The 15,650-nt window shown below is 37.2% G+C and overlaps 1 protein-coding gene across 3 annotated transcripts in view; it reads left to right on the top strand.

Annotated features, from left to right (window-relative positions):
• Positions 1-15,650, top strand: part of ACBD6 (acyl-CoA binding domain containing 6) — a 197,859-nt gene that overhangs the window by 161,853 nt on the left and 20,356 nt on the right. For all 3 annotated transcript variants that reach the window (XM_073216834.1, XM_037021109.2, XM_073216835.1), the window contains exon 7: positions 1,193-1,223. In XM_073216834.1, coding sequence (XP_073072935.1) covers positions 1,193-1,223 — 31 coding nt within the window. The remainder of the gene's footprint in view (positions 1-1,192; positions 1,224-15,650) is intronic.

The raw sequence follows: 15,650 nt of genomic DNA, 5'->3' as shown, positions 1-15,650 counted from the left end.
TTTCATATCTCCACCCACCCTCCCACCCACACTTCACCTCTCAATCCAGTGAGAACTCCCATTCCCTGGTAGGAAAACTGTTTAATTAATCTGTCTTGCCTCAAGGTTGTCTCCCTGTCCCTCATCAGCTGTCATCCATGCCAAGCTTCTCTAGGTGTTAAAAAGCCACTAAGGAAAGACTTTTTTCTTACTACCTTCTGGACCAAAAAATAAGTCCCCTGTGGCAGCTTTTTGCTTTTCATCCAAGGTTATTAAGCAGAACCATAGCCAAAAAGTTCTGGGACCCAACTCCACAATTAAGTTTTTAGGAAATGGGAAAGATAGACATGGTGTGCCCAAGAATAGTTGATTTGAGTTATAATACCACCCTTTTCCAATTATTCACCATAATGGTTAAGCATTTATTCTTAATTACCAGGGGTATAATAATGTTCATGCATATTACTAAGTACAAACCAAAATTACTAAATTCTGCTTCTCACCTGTACTTAATTCTGATTATTTGTTGCCCATGGAATGTGATCACTTGCTCTCAATTTAAGAGGCAGCATTGCTAAAAGGTACTCACTTATGCTGTAATTAGTATGTATAGTTAGAATATCTTAGTTTTAAAAGAATAAAACATAACTGTTGGAGTTTTATGAGTTATCTATGGAAACTTTTGACCTTCTAACAACTTTTAGGGCTTTGTGTGCTTTGAAATCACAGTTCTTTATATTTGATCTTTTTAAGGAAACCTAATGTCAATGAGCCTGGAATCTGTGACTCTTTGAAAAGGGATTAAAAAACTACTAACTCTTACTAGAAATCACAGACTTCTTAGATAGATTTGGGGATAACCTTAGAAAAAAACATTATAATACTAGCCAAGATAAGTGATATACAGCATCACTTTTTCTGCCACTAACTGGGTAATCAAATTACCATATTTAAAGGGTTCTCTTTGGTTTAATATCTTCAGATCTGTTTTTCCTGTCACTCTACTGTAGCTATTACCATTCAACATTCTTCTCTTCTCCAAGATAGAGGGCTTGGTCAAAAGGTACTGTGAGGCTCAAAAGTTACTGTGGGTTCCTGTATCTGATGAATCTATGAAACTTTGGTATATCAGATATATTTGCTTTAGCATATGTACTTTCATACTTTTGCAATAAATTAGACTTCTAAAATGTATCATTTGTTTCTCTTCTAGGACAATGAAGGTCAAACAGCTCTACATTATGGTAAGGTGTTTTTGAACTATTAATAATTAATCATATTTAAAACTTTTCTCTATTTATTTATGTCAGCTTTGTCTAACCCTATGTAATGCTTAGAATGCCTGGCCACTAGAAGAGATACAGTTAACTTTTTGTTTAAAAAATATATTGACACAGAGAAGACAAGTAGTGATTCTGCAGCATCTTACTATGCTGATGGACAGTGACTGTAATGGGGTTTGTGGGGGGGACTTGGTGAAGGGGAGAGTCTAGTAAACATAATGTTCTTCATGTAATTATAGATTAATGATAACACAATGAATTAAAAAAATAAAAATAAAATAAAGTAAAATATATAGATAGATAGATAGATAGATAGATAGATAGATAGATAGATAGATAGATAAACCTCTAAAGCTGGAGATAAATTAAAATTCACTTGGGCATGTCCATAGTAAATTGTGCATGTCTATACTCTCAACAGAAATAGAGGCTCATCCAACCCATTTTGAAAATTCATTATTTCGTTCTTGGTACTGTCAGTAACAACTAAGATGCTAATCATTGTCACTGTAGGAGCTAGAATCTCTCCTACAAAAAATACTTTCTTGATGTAATTGAAGTGAAGAAAAAATAGATTTGATTTTTTAACCCAGTTCGCTTACTAGCTGCTTAACCTAGTTGAGTAGTCTTTGCTTATGTGTAATCTGTAAAATAGAGAATAGTCTGTACAATAGAAAAAGAATGGCTCTTAAAAAGCTGCTAGGATAGATCAATTCAGTGAGATAAGAAATACTGAAGTATTTTGTAAGCTGTAAAGTACTAGTAAAAATATGTCTACTTTTATTCTGTTTAGATGTGAATATGGTTGAGTAAAAGACAGCCACCATTATTTAAACCAGATTAAGGCTCAGGCACCTTTGAGAAGGAAAACATTAGGCTGTTTCTGCCGGTTTGGGCAATCCTAGGCTGCCATTCACTAATAAGTGGTCCAGATGCCCCTGGGCACCCTTGTCCCCAGCTTAGCCAAATGATAAGATGTCAGGAACCTCACTGGGTTGTCTAGGAGTCTAACTACTGTGCTAGCTGTTATACTAACTATATTTGTCAACCTTATAATGAGGACTAAAATGTCACCAAATGCATGCCTCAACTCATTTATGAGTTTAGCTAGTATAACCTGGGTACCAAAACCAGCAAGAAAAAGGAAAATTGTGAGTTAATCTCATTTTTGAACATATATATAAAAATGCTAAATAAAATATTAGCCAATTAAATCCATCACTTTATTTTAAAAAGAAAGATACATTATGATCAGGTTGAATTTATCTCAGGAATTCAAAGATGAGGTAACATTTTAAAAATTAATTAATGTAATACACCATATTAGCAAATTAGTTGAAAAGCCATATGGTCAAATCAAATGCAGAAAAAGCATCTGAGGACATTCAGCACTCATCAAAAGAAGCAATACAGAAGAGTGATTAAGACTGTGAGTTCTTAAACCAGCCTTCTGGGTTCAAATTCTAGTTCTACTACTGGACTTGAACTTATTACTGACGTGACTTTACTGTAACTATTTATTCATGGTGGAATAAGGATAATAACCTCAAAGATTTGTTATAAGCATATAATATGGTAGTTAAGTGCTTAGAACAATGTCTAACACCTGGTTTGTACCCAATAAATGTTAGTAAATACTGTTTATGATAAAAACTCTTAGTAAACGAGAAATGCAAGGAAACTTCCATGACCTGATTAAGTTGTATATTAAAAAATAGTGCAAACATTATTATTAAAGATGGAATATTTGAAGGGTTTTCTTTAAAATCTGGAAGGAAAGGATAACTACCATAACTATTTCTCTTTAATATCATATTGAAATTCTAGACCATACAGAATGAAAAGCATAAGAAATAAAAGGTACATATAATGGATAAAGAGAAACAAAATCATCATTAACCTCAAATGATGTAAGTAGCTACATAGAAATCCAAGAGACTCTAGTCAAACTATTAAAACTAATAATACAGTTTAGCAAGGATGCTGAATACAAGATCGATTGTTAAAATTACATTCTTAAACATTGGTATAAAAGAATAAAATTTAAAATTTTTAAGATATTATTTACAGTAACAACAAATTCTAGAATTTGACCTAGCAAAAGATTTGTAAAAGAGTCATAGAAAAAAACTACATTACTTTTTTAAAAAACTTTTTTTAAAGACCCAAATAGGAGAAATAGTCTGTTAATGAATAGGAAGACTCAGTATCATAAAGATGGATTCTCCCCAAGCTAAACTAAAATTCAGAGAATTTTTCATAAAAATCCTAGCACGTTTTTGTGGAATTTAACAAGCTTGTCTTACAATTTATATGGAGGAGGGAAGGAAAACATGGTGGCGTGAGTAGGGTGGTGGAAATCTCCTCCCAAAGCCAAATATATTTTGAAAATACAGCAAATATAACCATTCCTAAAAGATTGACTAGAAGATACAGCACACCAGCCAGACTACATCTGCAAGAACCCAACATCACACGGAAAATGGGAAGGTACAAAGTAGCAATCCGAGAGGAAAAGACTCAGAGTGGGGAGGAAGTGGAAGCTCAGGATTGCTAAATAACCAGCCCTAGTAATCTGCCCCAGGAGCACAGACACACATTGCATGGTGTACTGGATATTAGAGAAACGGAAAAGTAAAATCTGAGATGGAGACTGCGAACGGGTACCCACAGCTGGCTCCCCTGCGACAAAAGAAAAGTGGACACTTTTTTAAAGTCTTAAAGGGACAAGGGCTTAACAGCTGGACAAAATCATCCTGGCACACCTCAGCCCAGCAGGCTGGGAATCTTAAGGAACTTCAGGCGCCCTTCCCCCTGGGGGGTTAACACACCCCTGAAGCCCCCCTCACGGTGATAAGCAGCCTGCCATTCATTCTCCCTGGCCAACACTGCAAGCAAACCAGCTGACCCGCCATAGCTGCAGAGCAGCCGGAGAACAGCCCTGCCCACAGCAACCACACAGAGGCTTCTCCCAGCACATAGATTACCGGGACAGATCCAGAGGCTGCCACTGGCATGCAACTGCCCAACACAGAGAAAGCCTGAGCAAGGTGCGGAAGGCATGAAGGGGCACCGTTCTCACAGGAGAACACACCCAGCATGACTGTGACCCCACAAAGGCCTCTAGGCTATCCTGAGGGACGCCCCGCCCACAGCAACTCAGGAGATTATCCCAGAGACTACTCCCTGTGTGCGAGTAACCGACACAGGCAGCGGAGAAGGGCAAGGCAACCAGCAAGCAGGAAGGGATGTTGTTCTCCCAGCTGACACATGCGCCACCTGCCTACAACCACTTCTGTCACCATGAACAGGCAAAAGAATCTAGTCCAGTCAAAAATCACTCAGACAACCCTGCAGAGAGGGCCTGCTGAGATACATATAACCAATCTTCCTGAAAAAGACTTAAAAATAAAAGTTATAACCATGCTGACAGACCTGCAGAGAAATATGCAAGACCTAAGGGATGAAGTCTGGAGGGAGATAACAGAAATGAAACAATCGGTAGAAGGTCTTAAGAGCAGACTGGATGAGGTGCAAGAGACTGTTGATGGAATAGAAATCAGAGAGCATGAATAGAGAGAAGCTGAGGCAGACAGAGATAAAAGGATCTCTAGGAATGAAAAATCTTAAGAGAACTGTGTGACCAATCCAAAAGGAACAATATTTGCATTTTAGGGGTACCAGAAGAAGAAGAGAGAGAAAAAGGGATAGAAAGTGTCTTTGAAAAAATAATTGCTGAAAACTTCCCCAAGCTGAGGAAGGAAATACTCTCTCAGTCCATGGAAGCCCACAGATCTCCCAACACATGGGACCCAAGGAGGACAACACCAAGACATATAATGATTAAAATGGCAAAGATCAAAGACAAGGACAGAGTATTAAATTAGGCAGTCAGAGAGAGAAAAAAGATCACCTACAAAGGAAAACTCATCAGGCTATCATCAGACTTCTCACCAGAAACCTTACAGGCCAGAAGACAATGGCATGATATATTTAATGCAATGAAACAGAAGGGCTTTGAACCAAGAATACTGTATCCAGCACGATTATCATTTAAATACAAAGGAGTGATTAAACAATTCCCAGACAAGCAAAAGTTGTGGGAATTTGCCTCCCACAAACCACCTCTACAGGATATTTTAAAGGGACTGCTCTAGATAGAAGCACTCCTAAGGCTAAATAGATGTCACCAGAAAAAATAAAATCACAGCAAAGAAAGCAGACCAACCAAATACTAACTAAGGCAAAAAATAAAATCAACTATCCACAAAGCAGTCAAAGGAAACACAAAAGAGTACAGAATAAAGCACCTAACATATAAAGAATGGAAGAGGAAGAATAAAAAGGGAGAGAAAGAATCATCAGACTGTGTTTATAATAGCTTAATAAGAGAGTTAAGTTAGATGGTTAGATAATAAAGAAGCTACCCGTGAACCATTGGTAACCAGAAATCCAAAGCCTGCAATTGCAATAAGTACATATCTATCGATAATCACCCTAAATGTAAATGAACTGAATGCATCAATCAAAAGACACACAGGAACAGAATGGATAAAAAAGCAAGACCCATCTATATGCTGCCTACAAGAGACTCACCTCAAACCCAAACACATACACAGACTAAAAGTCAAGGGATAGAAAAAGATATTTCATGTAGACAATAAGGAGAAAAAAGCAGGTGTTGCAGTACTTCTTTCAGACAAAACAGATTTCAAAACAAAGAAAGTAACGAGATAAAGAAGGACATTACATAATGACAAAGGGGTCAGTCCAACAAGAGAATATAACCATTATAAATATATATGCACCCAACACAGGAGCACCAACATTTGTGAAACAAATACTAACATAATTAAAGGATGAAATAGAATGCAATGCATTCATTTTAGGAGACTTCAACACACCACTCATTCCAAAGGACAGATCAACCGGACAGGAAAGAAGTAAGGACACACTAAAGAGGCACTGAACAAAACACTAGAACAGATGGACCTAATAGACATCTACAGAACTCTACACCCAAAAGCAGCAGGATACACATTCTTCTCAAGAGCACATGGAACATTTTCCAGAATAGACCACATACTAGGCCACAAAAAGAGCCTCAGTGAATTCAAAAAGATTGAAATTCTACCATCCAACTTCTCAGATCACAAAGATATAAAACTAGAAATAAATTGTACAAAGAAAATGAAAAGGCTCACAAACACATGGAGGCTTAACAACATGCTCCTAAATAATCAATGTCTCAATGACCAAATTAAAACAGAGATCAAGCAGTATATGGAGACAAATGACAACAGCACAAAGCCCCAACTTCTGTGGGACACAGCAAAGGCAGTTCTAAGAGGAAAGTATATAGCAATCCAGGTCTATTTAAAGAAGGAAGAACAATCCCAAATGAATAGTCTAAAGTCACAATTATTGAAATTGGAAAAAGAAGAACAAATGAGGCCCAAAGTCAGCAGAAGGACAGAAATAAGAAAGATCAGAGAAGAAATAAATAAAACTGAGAAGAATAAAACAATAGAAAAAAAATCAATGAAACCAAGAGCTGATTCTTTGAGAAAATAAAATAGATAAACCCCAGCCAGACTTAATAAGAGAAAAAGAGAATCTACACACATAAACAGAATCAGAAATGAGAATGGAAAAATCATGAAGGACCCCAGAAATACAAAGAATTATAAGAGAATACTATGAAAATCCATATGCTAACAAGCTGGATAACGTAGAAGAAATGGACAACTTCCTAGAAAAATACAACCTTCCAAGACTGATCAAGGAAGAAATAGAAAATCTAAACAGACCAATTACCTATAACAAAATTGAATCACTAATCAAAAACTACCCAAGAACAAAACTCCCAGACCAGATGGATTCACCGCTGAATTTTCTCAGACATATAGAGAAGACATAATACCCATTCTCCTTAAAGTTTTCCAAAAAATAGAAGAGGAGGGAATACTTCCAAACTTATTCTATGAATCCAGCATCACTCAGAAACCAAAACCAGGCAAAGACACCACAAAAAAAGAAAACTACAGACCAATATCCCTGATGAACATAGATGCAAAAATACTCAACAAACTATTAGCAAACCGAATTCAAAAATACATCAAGAGGATCATACACCATGATCAAGTGGGATTCATCTCAGGGATGCAAGGATGGTACAACATACGAAAATTCATCAACATCATCTACCACATAAACAAAAAGAAGGACAAAAACCACATGATCATCTCCATACATGCTGAAAAAGCATTTGACAAAATTCAACATCCATTCATGATAAAAACTCTAAACAAAATGGGTATAAAGGGCAAGTACCTCAACATAATAAAGGCCATATATGACAAACCCACAGCCAACATCATACTTAACAGCAAGAAGCTGAAAGCTGTTCACCTAAAATCAGGAACAAGACAGGGATGCCTACTCGCTCCACTGTTATTCAACATAGTACTGGAGGTCCTAGACCCAGCAGTCAGACAACACAAAGAAATAAAAGGCATCCAGATTGGCAAAGAGGAAGTCAAACTGTCCCTGTTTGCAGATGACATGATATTGTACATAAAAAACCCTAAACAATCCACTCCAAAACTATTAGAACTAATATCTGAATTAAGCGAAAGTTGCAGGATACAAAGTTAATACACAGAAATCTGTTGCATTCCTATACACTAACAATGAACTAGCAGAAAGAGAAATCAGGAAAACAATTCCATTCACAATTGCATTAAAAAGAATAAGATACCTAGGAATAAACCTAACCAAGAAAGTGAAAGACCTGTACCCTGAAAATTACAAGACACTCTTAAGAGAAATTAAAGAGGACACTAACAAATGGAAATTCATCCCATGCTCTTAGCTAGGAAGAATTAATATTGTCAAAAAGGCATGCCTAAAGCAGTCTACAAATTCAATGCAACCCCTATCAAATTACCAACAGCATTCTTCAACAAACTGTAACAAATAGTTCTAAAATTTATATGGAACCACAAAAGACCCCAAATAGCCAAAGCAATCCTGAGAAGGAAGAATAAAGCAGGGGGGGGAGCTCACTTCCCAACTTCAAGCTCTACTACAAAGCCACAGTAATAAAGACAATTTGGTACTGGCACAAGAACAGACACAAAGACCAGTGGAACAGAATGGAGAATCCAGATCTTAACCCAAACATATATGGTCAATGAATATACGATAAAGGAGCCATGGATATACAATGGGGAAATGACAGCCTCTTCAACAGCTGGTATTGGCAAAACTGGACAGCTACATGTAAGAGAATGAAACTGGATCAGTGTCTAACCCCATACACAAAAGTAAATTCGAAATGGATCAAAGACCTGAATGTAAGTCATGAAACCATAAAACTCTTAGAAAAAAACATAGGCAAAAATCTCTTGGACACACAAAGTGTGGGCAAAGGGTCTGTTTGTTTCTATGCAGAAGATCAAGGCCTAGCTTGGATACCCAGAAAATGAACTAAGATACGATATGAGGAGGAGCTTCCGGCATCAGCACTCTCTGGAGGACTTGTGCCAGGGGGATGATCATCAAAAAGCCTCCACAGGGATCCGGGCAATGCTGCGGTTGTAGCTGCATCCACCCCATCATTTCCTGGACTTGCCATTGGAATGAGGAGGGAGATGTCTAGGCTGGCATGTGCATACAGTGAGACAACGAATTTGACCGAATCTGCACTGTTGGAACTCAACCAGGAGTTGGGAGGGGTGCAAGGTGTAGCACTCCAAAATCTTATGACTATAGACTATCTACGGTTAAGAGAACATATGGGATGTGAACAGATCCCAGAAATGGGCTGCTTTAATTTGTCTGATTTCTCTCAGACTGTTCAAGTACAGTTGGACAATATCCATCATATCATAGACAAATTTTCACAAATGCCTAGGGTGCCTAAATGGTTTTCTTGGCTTCACTGAAGATGGATGGTAATTATAGATTTGCTTTGTTTATGTCACCGTATTCCTATTATGTTAATATGTGAGCGCAAATTAGTTGGGAGTTTAAAACCTATACATGCTTAAGGTACTCTACAAGAAGATACATCAAAGAAATAATCAATCCTCCCATGTTTTCTTCCATATGCTACCTCTATAGCTTTTCTTCTTCCTTCCTAATTACAACCCTTAAATAGAATTTGTGCCTCATATCGAATTTACCGAGTATCATAATTCCTCCAGGTGGTAAAGATACCTTGAGACAAGTGCTGGGCATAGAAGCCACAGGGCATAAATCTGCAAAGAAGTAAAAAGCTAACCTTTTCAAACAATATGGCTTCTCTCTCACTTACCAACTTTACATTTCCCTGTATGGCCCCAGAAGATGACTGGTTAGCCAGAGACGGGTAAGATTCCTCAAGGGAGGAACAACCTAAGACAGGCACAGTCACAGGGGGGCCATCAGGTGAGAAATTGGGGATCAACAGAGGTGAGGCTCAGAACCTCACCCCCTCTGCTTTGAGAGAAATCTTCTGCATCCGTGGATGTTTTGCTGCCCTTGTCTAGCTTGGATTAATACTTAGTCCATAGGCACACACCTGATCATCTACATTTGCCCTCTTACAGCACTTAACTCTGTTTTCTACCTTTATCTTGCATCTACCTACCACTTCAGCATTTTATTAAAAATAAAAAAAATAATAATAATAAAGGGAGAAATGTGTGATCAACATATAAATCAAGTATAAAAATCAAACGAATATTCATATTTGACCTGATTGTTTATAGTTCATAATGCGTGATCAAAACCGAAAGTTTCTGTGATGAATGCCCTTGTACTGTTCACCATGTAAGAATTTATTCACTATGTAAGAATTTGTTCACCATGTAAGAACTTGTTCGTTATGCTTCAGAAGATTGGAGACTGATGAGAATTAGGCTTGAAATGGATTAATGATTGTGCATTGAGCATTGACCCCCCTATACAGAATTTTATTGTTGTTAACAACCATTTGATCAATAAATATGAGAGATGCCCTCTCAAAAAAAAAAAGTACTATTTCCCTAGCCATATAAGACAATATGCATTTCATTCCAAATATATTTTAAAATAAATGCTTACATATTATTAATAAAAAAAAATCTCTTGGACATAAACATGAGTGACTTCTTCATGAACATATCTCCATGGGCAAGGGAAACAAAAGCAAAAATGAACAAGTGGGACTGTATCAAGCTTAAACGCTTCTGTACAGCAAAGGACACCATCAGTACAACAAAAAGACATCCTACAGTATGGGAGAATATATTCATAAGTGACAGACCTGATAAGGGTTGACATCCAAAATATATAAAGAGCTCACACACCTCAACAAACAAAAAGCAAATAACCCAATTAAAAAATGGGCAGAGGAGCTGAACAGAGATTTCTCCAAAGAAGAAATTCAGGTGGTCAACAGGCACATGAAAAGATGCTCCACATCGCTAGTCATCAGAGAAATGCAAATTAAAACCACAATGAGATATCACCTCACACCAGTTATGATCACCACCATCCAAAAGACAGACAACAACAAATGTTGGCGAGGATGTGGAGAAAGGGGAACCCTCCTACACTGCTGGTGGGAATGTAAATTAGTTCAACCATTGTGGAAAGCAGTATGAAGGTTCCTCAAAATGCTCAAAATAGAAATACCATTTGACCCAGGAATTCCACTCCTAGGAATTTACCCTAAGAATGCAGCAGCCCAGTTTGAAAAAGGCATATGCACCTCTATGTTTATTGCAGCACTGTTTACAATAGCCAAGAAATGGAAGCAACCTAAGTGTCCATCAGTAGATGAATGGATAAAGAAGATGTGGTACATATACACAATGGAGTATTATTCAGCCATAAGAAGAAAACAAATCCTACCATTTGCAACAACATGGATGGTGCTAGAGGATATTATGCTCAGGGTATTAAGCCAAGCAGAGAAAGACAAGTACCAAATGATTTCACTCATCTGTGGAGTATAAAAACAAAGAAAAACCTGAAGGAACAGAACAGCAACAGAATCACAGAAGCCAAGAGTGGACTAACAGTTGCCAAAGGGAAAAGGGACTGGGGAGGGTGGTTGGGAAGGGAGGGGTAAGGGGAAAAAGGGGCATTACGATTAGCACACATTATGTAGGGGTGGGGGCATTGAGAAGGCAGTACAGCACAGAGAAGACAAGTAGTGATTCTATAGCATCTTACTAAGCTGATGGGCAGTGACTGTAGTGGGGTATGTGGTGGGGACTTAATAATAGGGGGAATCTAGTAACCACAGTGTTTCTCATATAATTGTATATTAATGATAACAAAATAAAAAAAATTTTATATGTAAGAGCAAAGAGCCAAGAATATCTAAGGCAGTTTGAAGAAAAATAAGGAAGAAGGACTTGCTCTTCCAAATATCAAGATGTTATTTTGAAGTTATAATAATGAAGCAGAGATTGTCTGCCATGACAGTGTGAGAAGCTCCACTGGCCTGCTCCCCCTCTGATACTAGTAGAAATAATTTTTAAAAATACAACCATTTAAAACATCTGGAAATAGTCTTAAGGGCAAACAGCAAATGAAGAAACACCTATTCAGGAAAATCTGTCAACATTTGGTAAGAAAGTAAGAACCTGTGTTATTTGAAACAAGGTCACTCCCTCTTGTCCCCCTCCCAGCATAGCAGGGCAGAGACTGTACTCCAGAATGCTGTGCCCTAGAATACAGGGCTTCCTCTTCAACCAACTCCCAGAGGGCTTTCTTCCTAGGAAGAACATGACTTCAGCATTTCTTATCCTACCTCCAACTATCTTTTGCTGGGGCTAAGTCCTGGGCAAATGCAGTCAAGAGATGGGGGTTCCCTTATTCTGCCACTCTCAGAATAAGGCGCTGATCAGCCTTGCCCTGGCTTGTGAGGTGGTCCTTCCATCCCACAGGAGGCACTCAGGCTGCTGCCCCCACTCCACCACCACTACCACGAAGCACTCACCCTCTTATAGCATGGGGGTATCTCTCAGCAAGAAGCTTGCTATTGTCCACACTCTCAGCTCCAGAGCTCTGGCTCAGAGATTTTGCCCTGAAGAGGAGAAAAAGGTCATTAAAACAGGTAGCATCTAAACTCTTCCCAAGAGAACTGACTCCATTTGCAACAGACCCTAGAGAAGTTCAAAGCTAAGGGTATTCTCAAAAATAATGAAGAGAATCATAGAATAAGACACCTAGGAGGAACCTTCCTGGGTTAGAATAAATATTAAACACTGACCTTCAAAGATGACACAATTTAATTAGATTAATATATTGAGCAATTATTCCCCAGTTGAGTGTTCTTGAACATTTTAAATGTGTTAGCTCAAGGCCTTCTGACCTTTGAAAATCTGTTTATAGATATAGAAAGAGTCTATACCTATCATCTTTATCTAGCAAAGCCATCTTTCAAAAATGAAGATGGAATAAAGTATTTCTCAGAAAAAAACTGAATTTGCTGCCAGTGTCACCTTATAAGAAATAAAGGAAGATACTCAGACTGAAAATAAATGACCATAGGTATAATTCAATCCACATGACAAAAGAAAGAGCATTTACAAAAGGCAAAAGAAGGGCATGTTTTTCCTCCATTTTTTTAACTGATTTAAAAAGCAATGTTTAAAATCATGAGTATTGTTGGGCCTATAAAATATAGAACTGTAATATATTTGCCAATAACAGCACAAAGGAGATGGGTGAGAGCAGTTATAATGGGCTAAGGAAATGACTACAGATGTTAAAGTAACTGTAACAATGTATTGCTGGATTTTTAACATTAATAGATAGAACATGTATAAATTACAGTACTACCACCAAAAGAGGGAAAATGGAATAGAGGTATATATTTCACTGGAATTAAGCTAGTATAAGTCCGAAGCTGATTCTGATAAGCTAAGGTGTATATGGAAAGCCCCAGAGCAACCACAGAAGGAAAGACTGAAAGTAGACTCTTCAAAAATAGTACTTGGAGACTTTAGGACCCTGCTTTCAATAATGGTTGGGACAACTAAACAGAAAATAAACAAGGAAATAGAATACCTAAACACTATAAACCAATTAGACTTAACAGACATGTGTAAAATGCTCCACTCAACAATAGCAGAATATATGTTCTTCTCAAGTGCACATTGAACATTCTTCAGGATAGACAATACATACACCATAAAACAGCCTTGATAAATTTAGGATACAAATAAAACAACTTATGTTCTCCAACCACAGTGGAATGAAATTAGGTATCAGGAGCAGGAAAAAATGTGAAAAGTCACAAATATGAGGAAACTAAACAATATACTCTTAAATAACCAATGGATTAAGGAAAAAATCAAAAGAAAAATCAGAAAATATTTTGAGATGAATGAAAATAACCGAAACTTATGTAGTAGAGCTAAAGCAGGGCTTAACTGGGAAATTTGTAGCTGTAAGTGCCCGTTAAGAAAGAAGAAAGATCTTAAGTCAATAACCTAGTCTTCTATCTTAACATATTGGAAAAAGAATAGCAAACTAAGCCTAATGAAAGCAGAAAAAGGAAATAATAGAGATTAAAATAGAAATAAATGAAATAGAAAATAGAAAAACAATAGAGAAAATCAACAAAACCAAAAATTAGTTCTTTGAAGCAGAACCACCTGGTCAACCCACAGAATCCTGAAAAATAATAAATTTTATTTTAGCCAGAAGATTTGGGGCGGTTAGCTACACAACAACAGATAACTAAAACAATTCACCACATGCACATAAATCAATTTCAGGTGAATTGAACACCTAAATAGGGAAAAGTAAAAATTTAAACTTTTAGATGAATGAACAGAGTAAGGAATGTTTAACAAAACACACACAAGTACAAATCATTTAAATTATAACATTAAAATTTTTAATCTATGTAAAGCAAAAGATAGTATAAGCAAAGGAAAAATACAAGGCACAGACTGGGATACAAATTACTTATGAAGTTCATTATTCACAATATATCAAGAACAACTACCCAGTCAGTAAGAAAGACAACCAAATAGAAAAATGGATCCCTAAAAACAGATAGTGTTTCACAAATGGGAAGAGCCAAATAGCCAACATACAACAAGAAAAGATGCTCAATAACTGTCAAAAAGTGTGAGCAATCTGAGAATGTTCCTATTTGCAAGCTAGTAAGTTAGCCTGACAGTTTCACAGATGCTGACAAAAGACACAGAACTCCTGGATCAGAGACAAAAGACTATCATTCACAGCACAATCATGTAAGTATTATGTTTGTGCCATTTTCCCTTGAGTCCCACAGGAGCTATGCAGAGGAGCCCAGGTAGATCCTGCCCACGGTGTATCATACTTAGGAATCCTATGCTTAGGGAATTCCAGTCTTTTATAATGAGCTGCAAGCAAACCTGCCCAAATTTTGTCCTAGAGAACATACTACCTTTATTTTACTGGACAGTAAACAAAACCACCCTGTACTCTGGCAGGAAACAGTACTTCTGTTGTCCAAGACTGTTCACTATACAAACATCCTTGAGAAGATAGTCTGGAGCAAAAGCTTCCATGACCTCTGCTCACCAAAGGTGCAGAAACACAGGAGTCCTTGGGGAATTGTCTCCCAACAATAATCAAAGGAATGAAGATTAAAACATTGTGATAAAATTTCATACTGGTCAAAATGGCAGCATGTAAATGTCTACAAATATGAGTAGTAGGATGTGGAGCGATAAGAACTCCATGCGCTGCTGATGAGAGTGTCATCTGTTGCAGCCACTTTGGAGATCAGCTTGGAAACATACACATACCCAAAAACCCAACAATTCTACTTCTAAATATATACCTGGAAGTACTCTTAAACATACATATAATGAGTCATGATTAGGAATATTTATTGCAGCATTATTTGTGATAGCCCAATATTTGTTTTTTTAGCCTTTATATTCCTCTATTCCATACTTAAATAGTCAGTTAAAATTACATATATGTATACATACACATATATATATACACACACACACATATTTCTTGTTAGCAAATGCCTCTGAAAGGCATAAAAATGTGCATATACAATCCGGTATGCAAGTAAAGGAGCCTCTAGGCTCCTTTCTAAGAAACAGCTCTCTAAAGTGGTTATTGGTTTTCCCACTTTATAAACAAAGAAATCAAATCTCAAAGAAGTTAATAAATTTACATAAGGGAGCTAGAAATTCAAACCCATGTCTCTAGATATACTAGAAAAGAGGAGAAAATCAGTGCCTGGCCATGCTCCCAGCCACAGCACTCATGCATCTCCCACTCCTCTAACAGGATAATTCTGTCATAGCTCCTCTGACATCACGAAGAGCTGGCTTTTCTAAACCCTAATTTTTGACCCAGAAAAAACTTTTGTCAGCCTCCTCCACAGCT

Source organism: Manis javanica, chromosome 11, assembly GCF_040802235.1.
Source record: "Manis javanica isolate MJ-LG chromosome 11, MJ_LKY, whole genome shotgun sequence".
Lineage (NCBI taxonomy): Eukaryota > Metazoa > Chordata > Mammalia > Pholidota > Manidae > Manis > Manis javanica.
The sequence above is the reverse complement of the archived record's forward strand: the minus strand, read 5'-3'. Positions and strand labels throughout refer to the sequence as shown.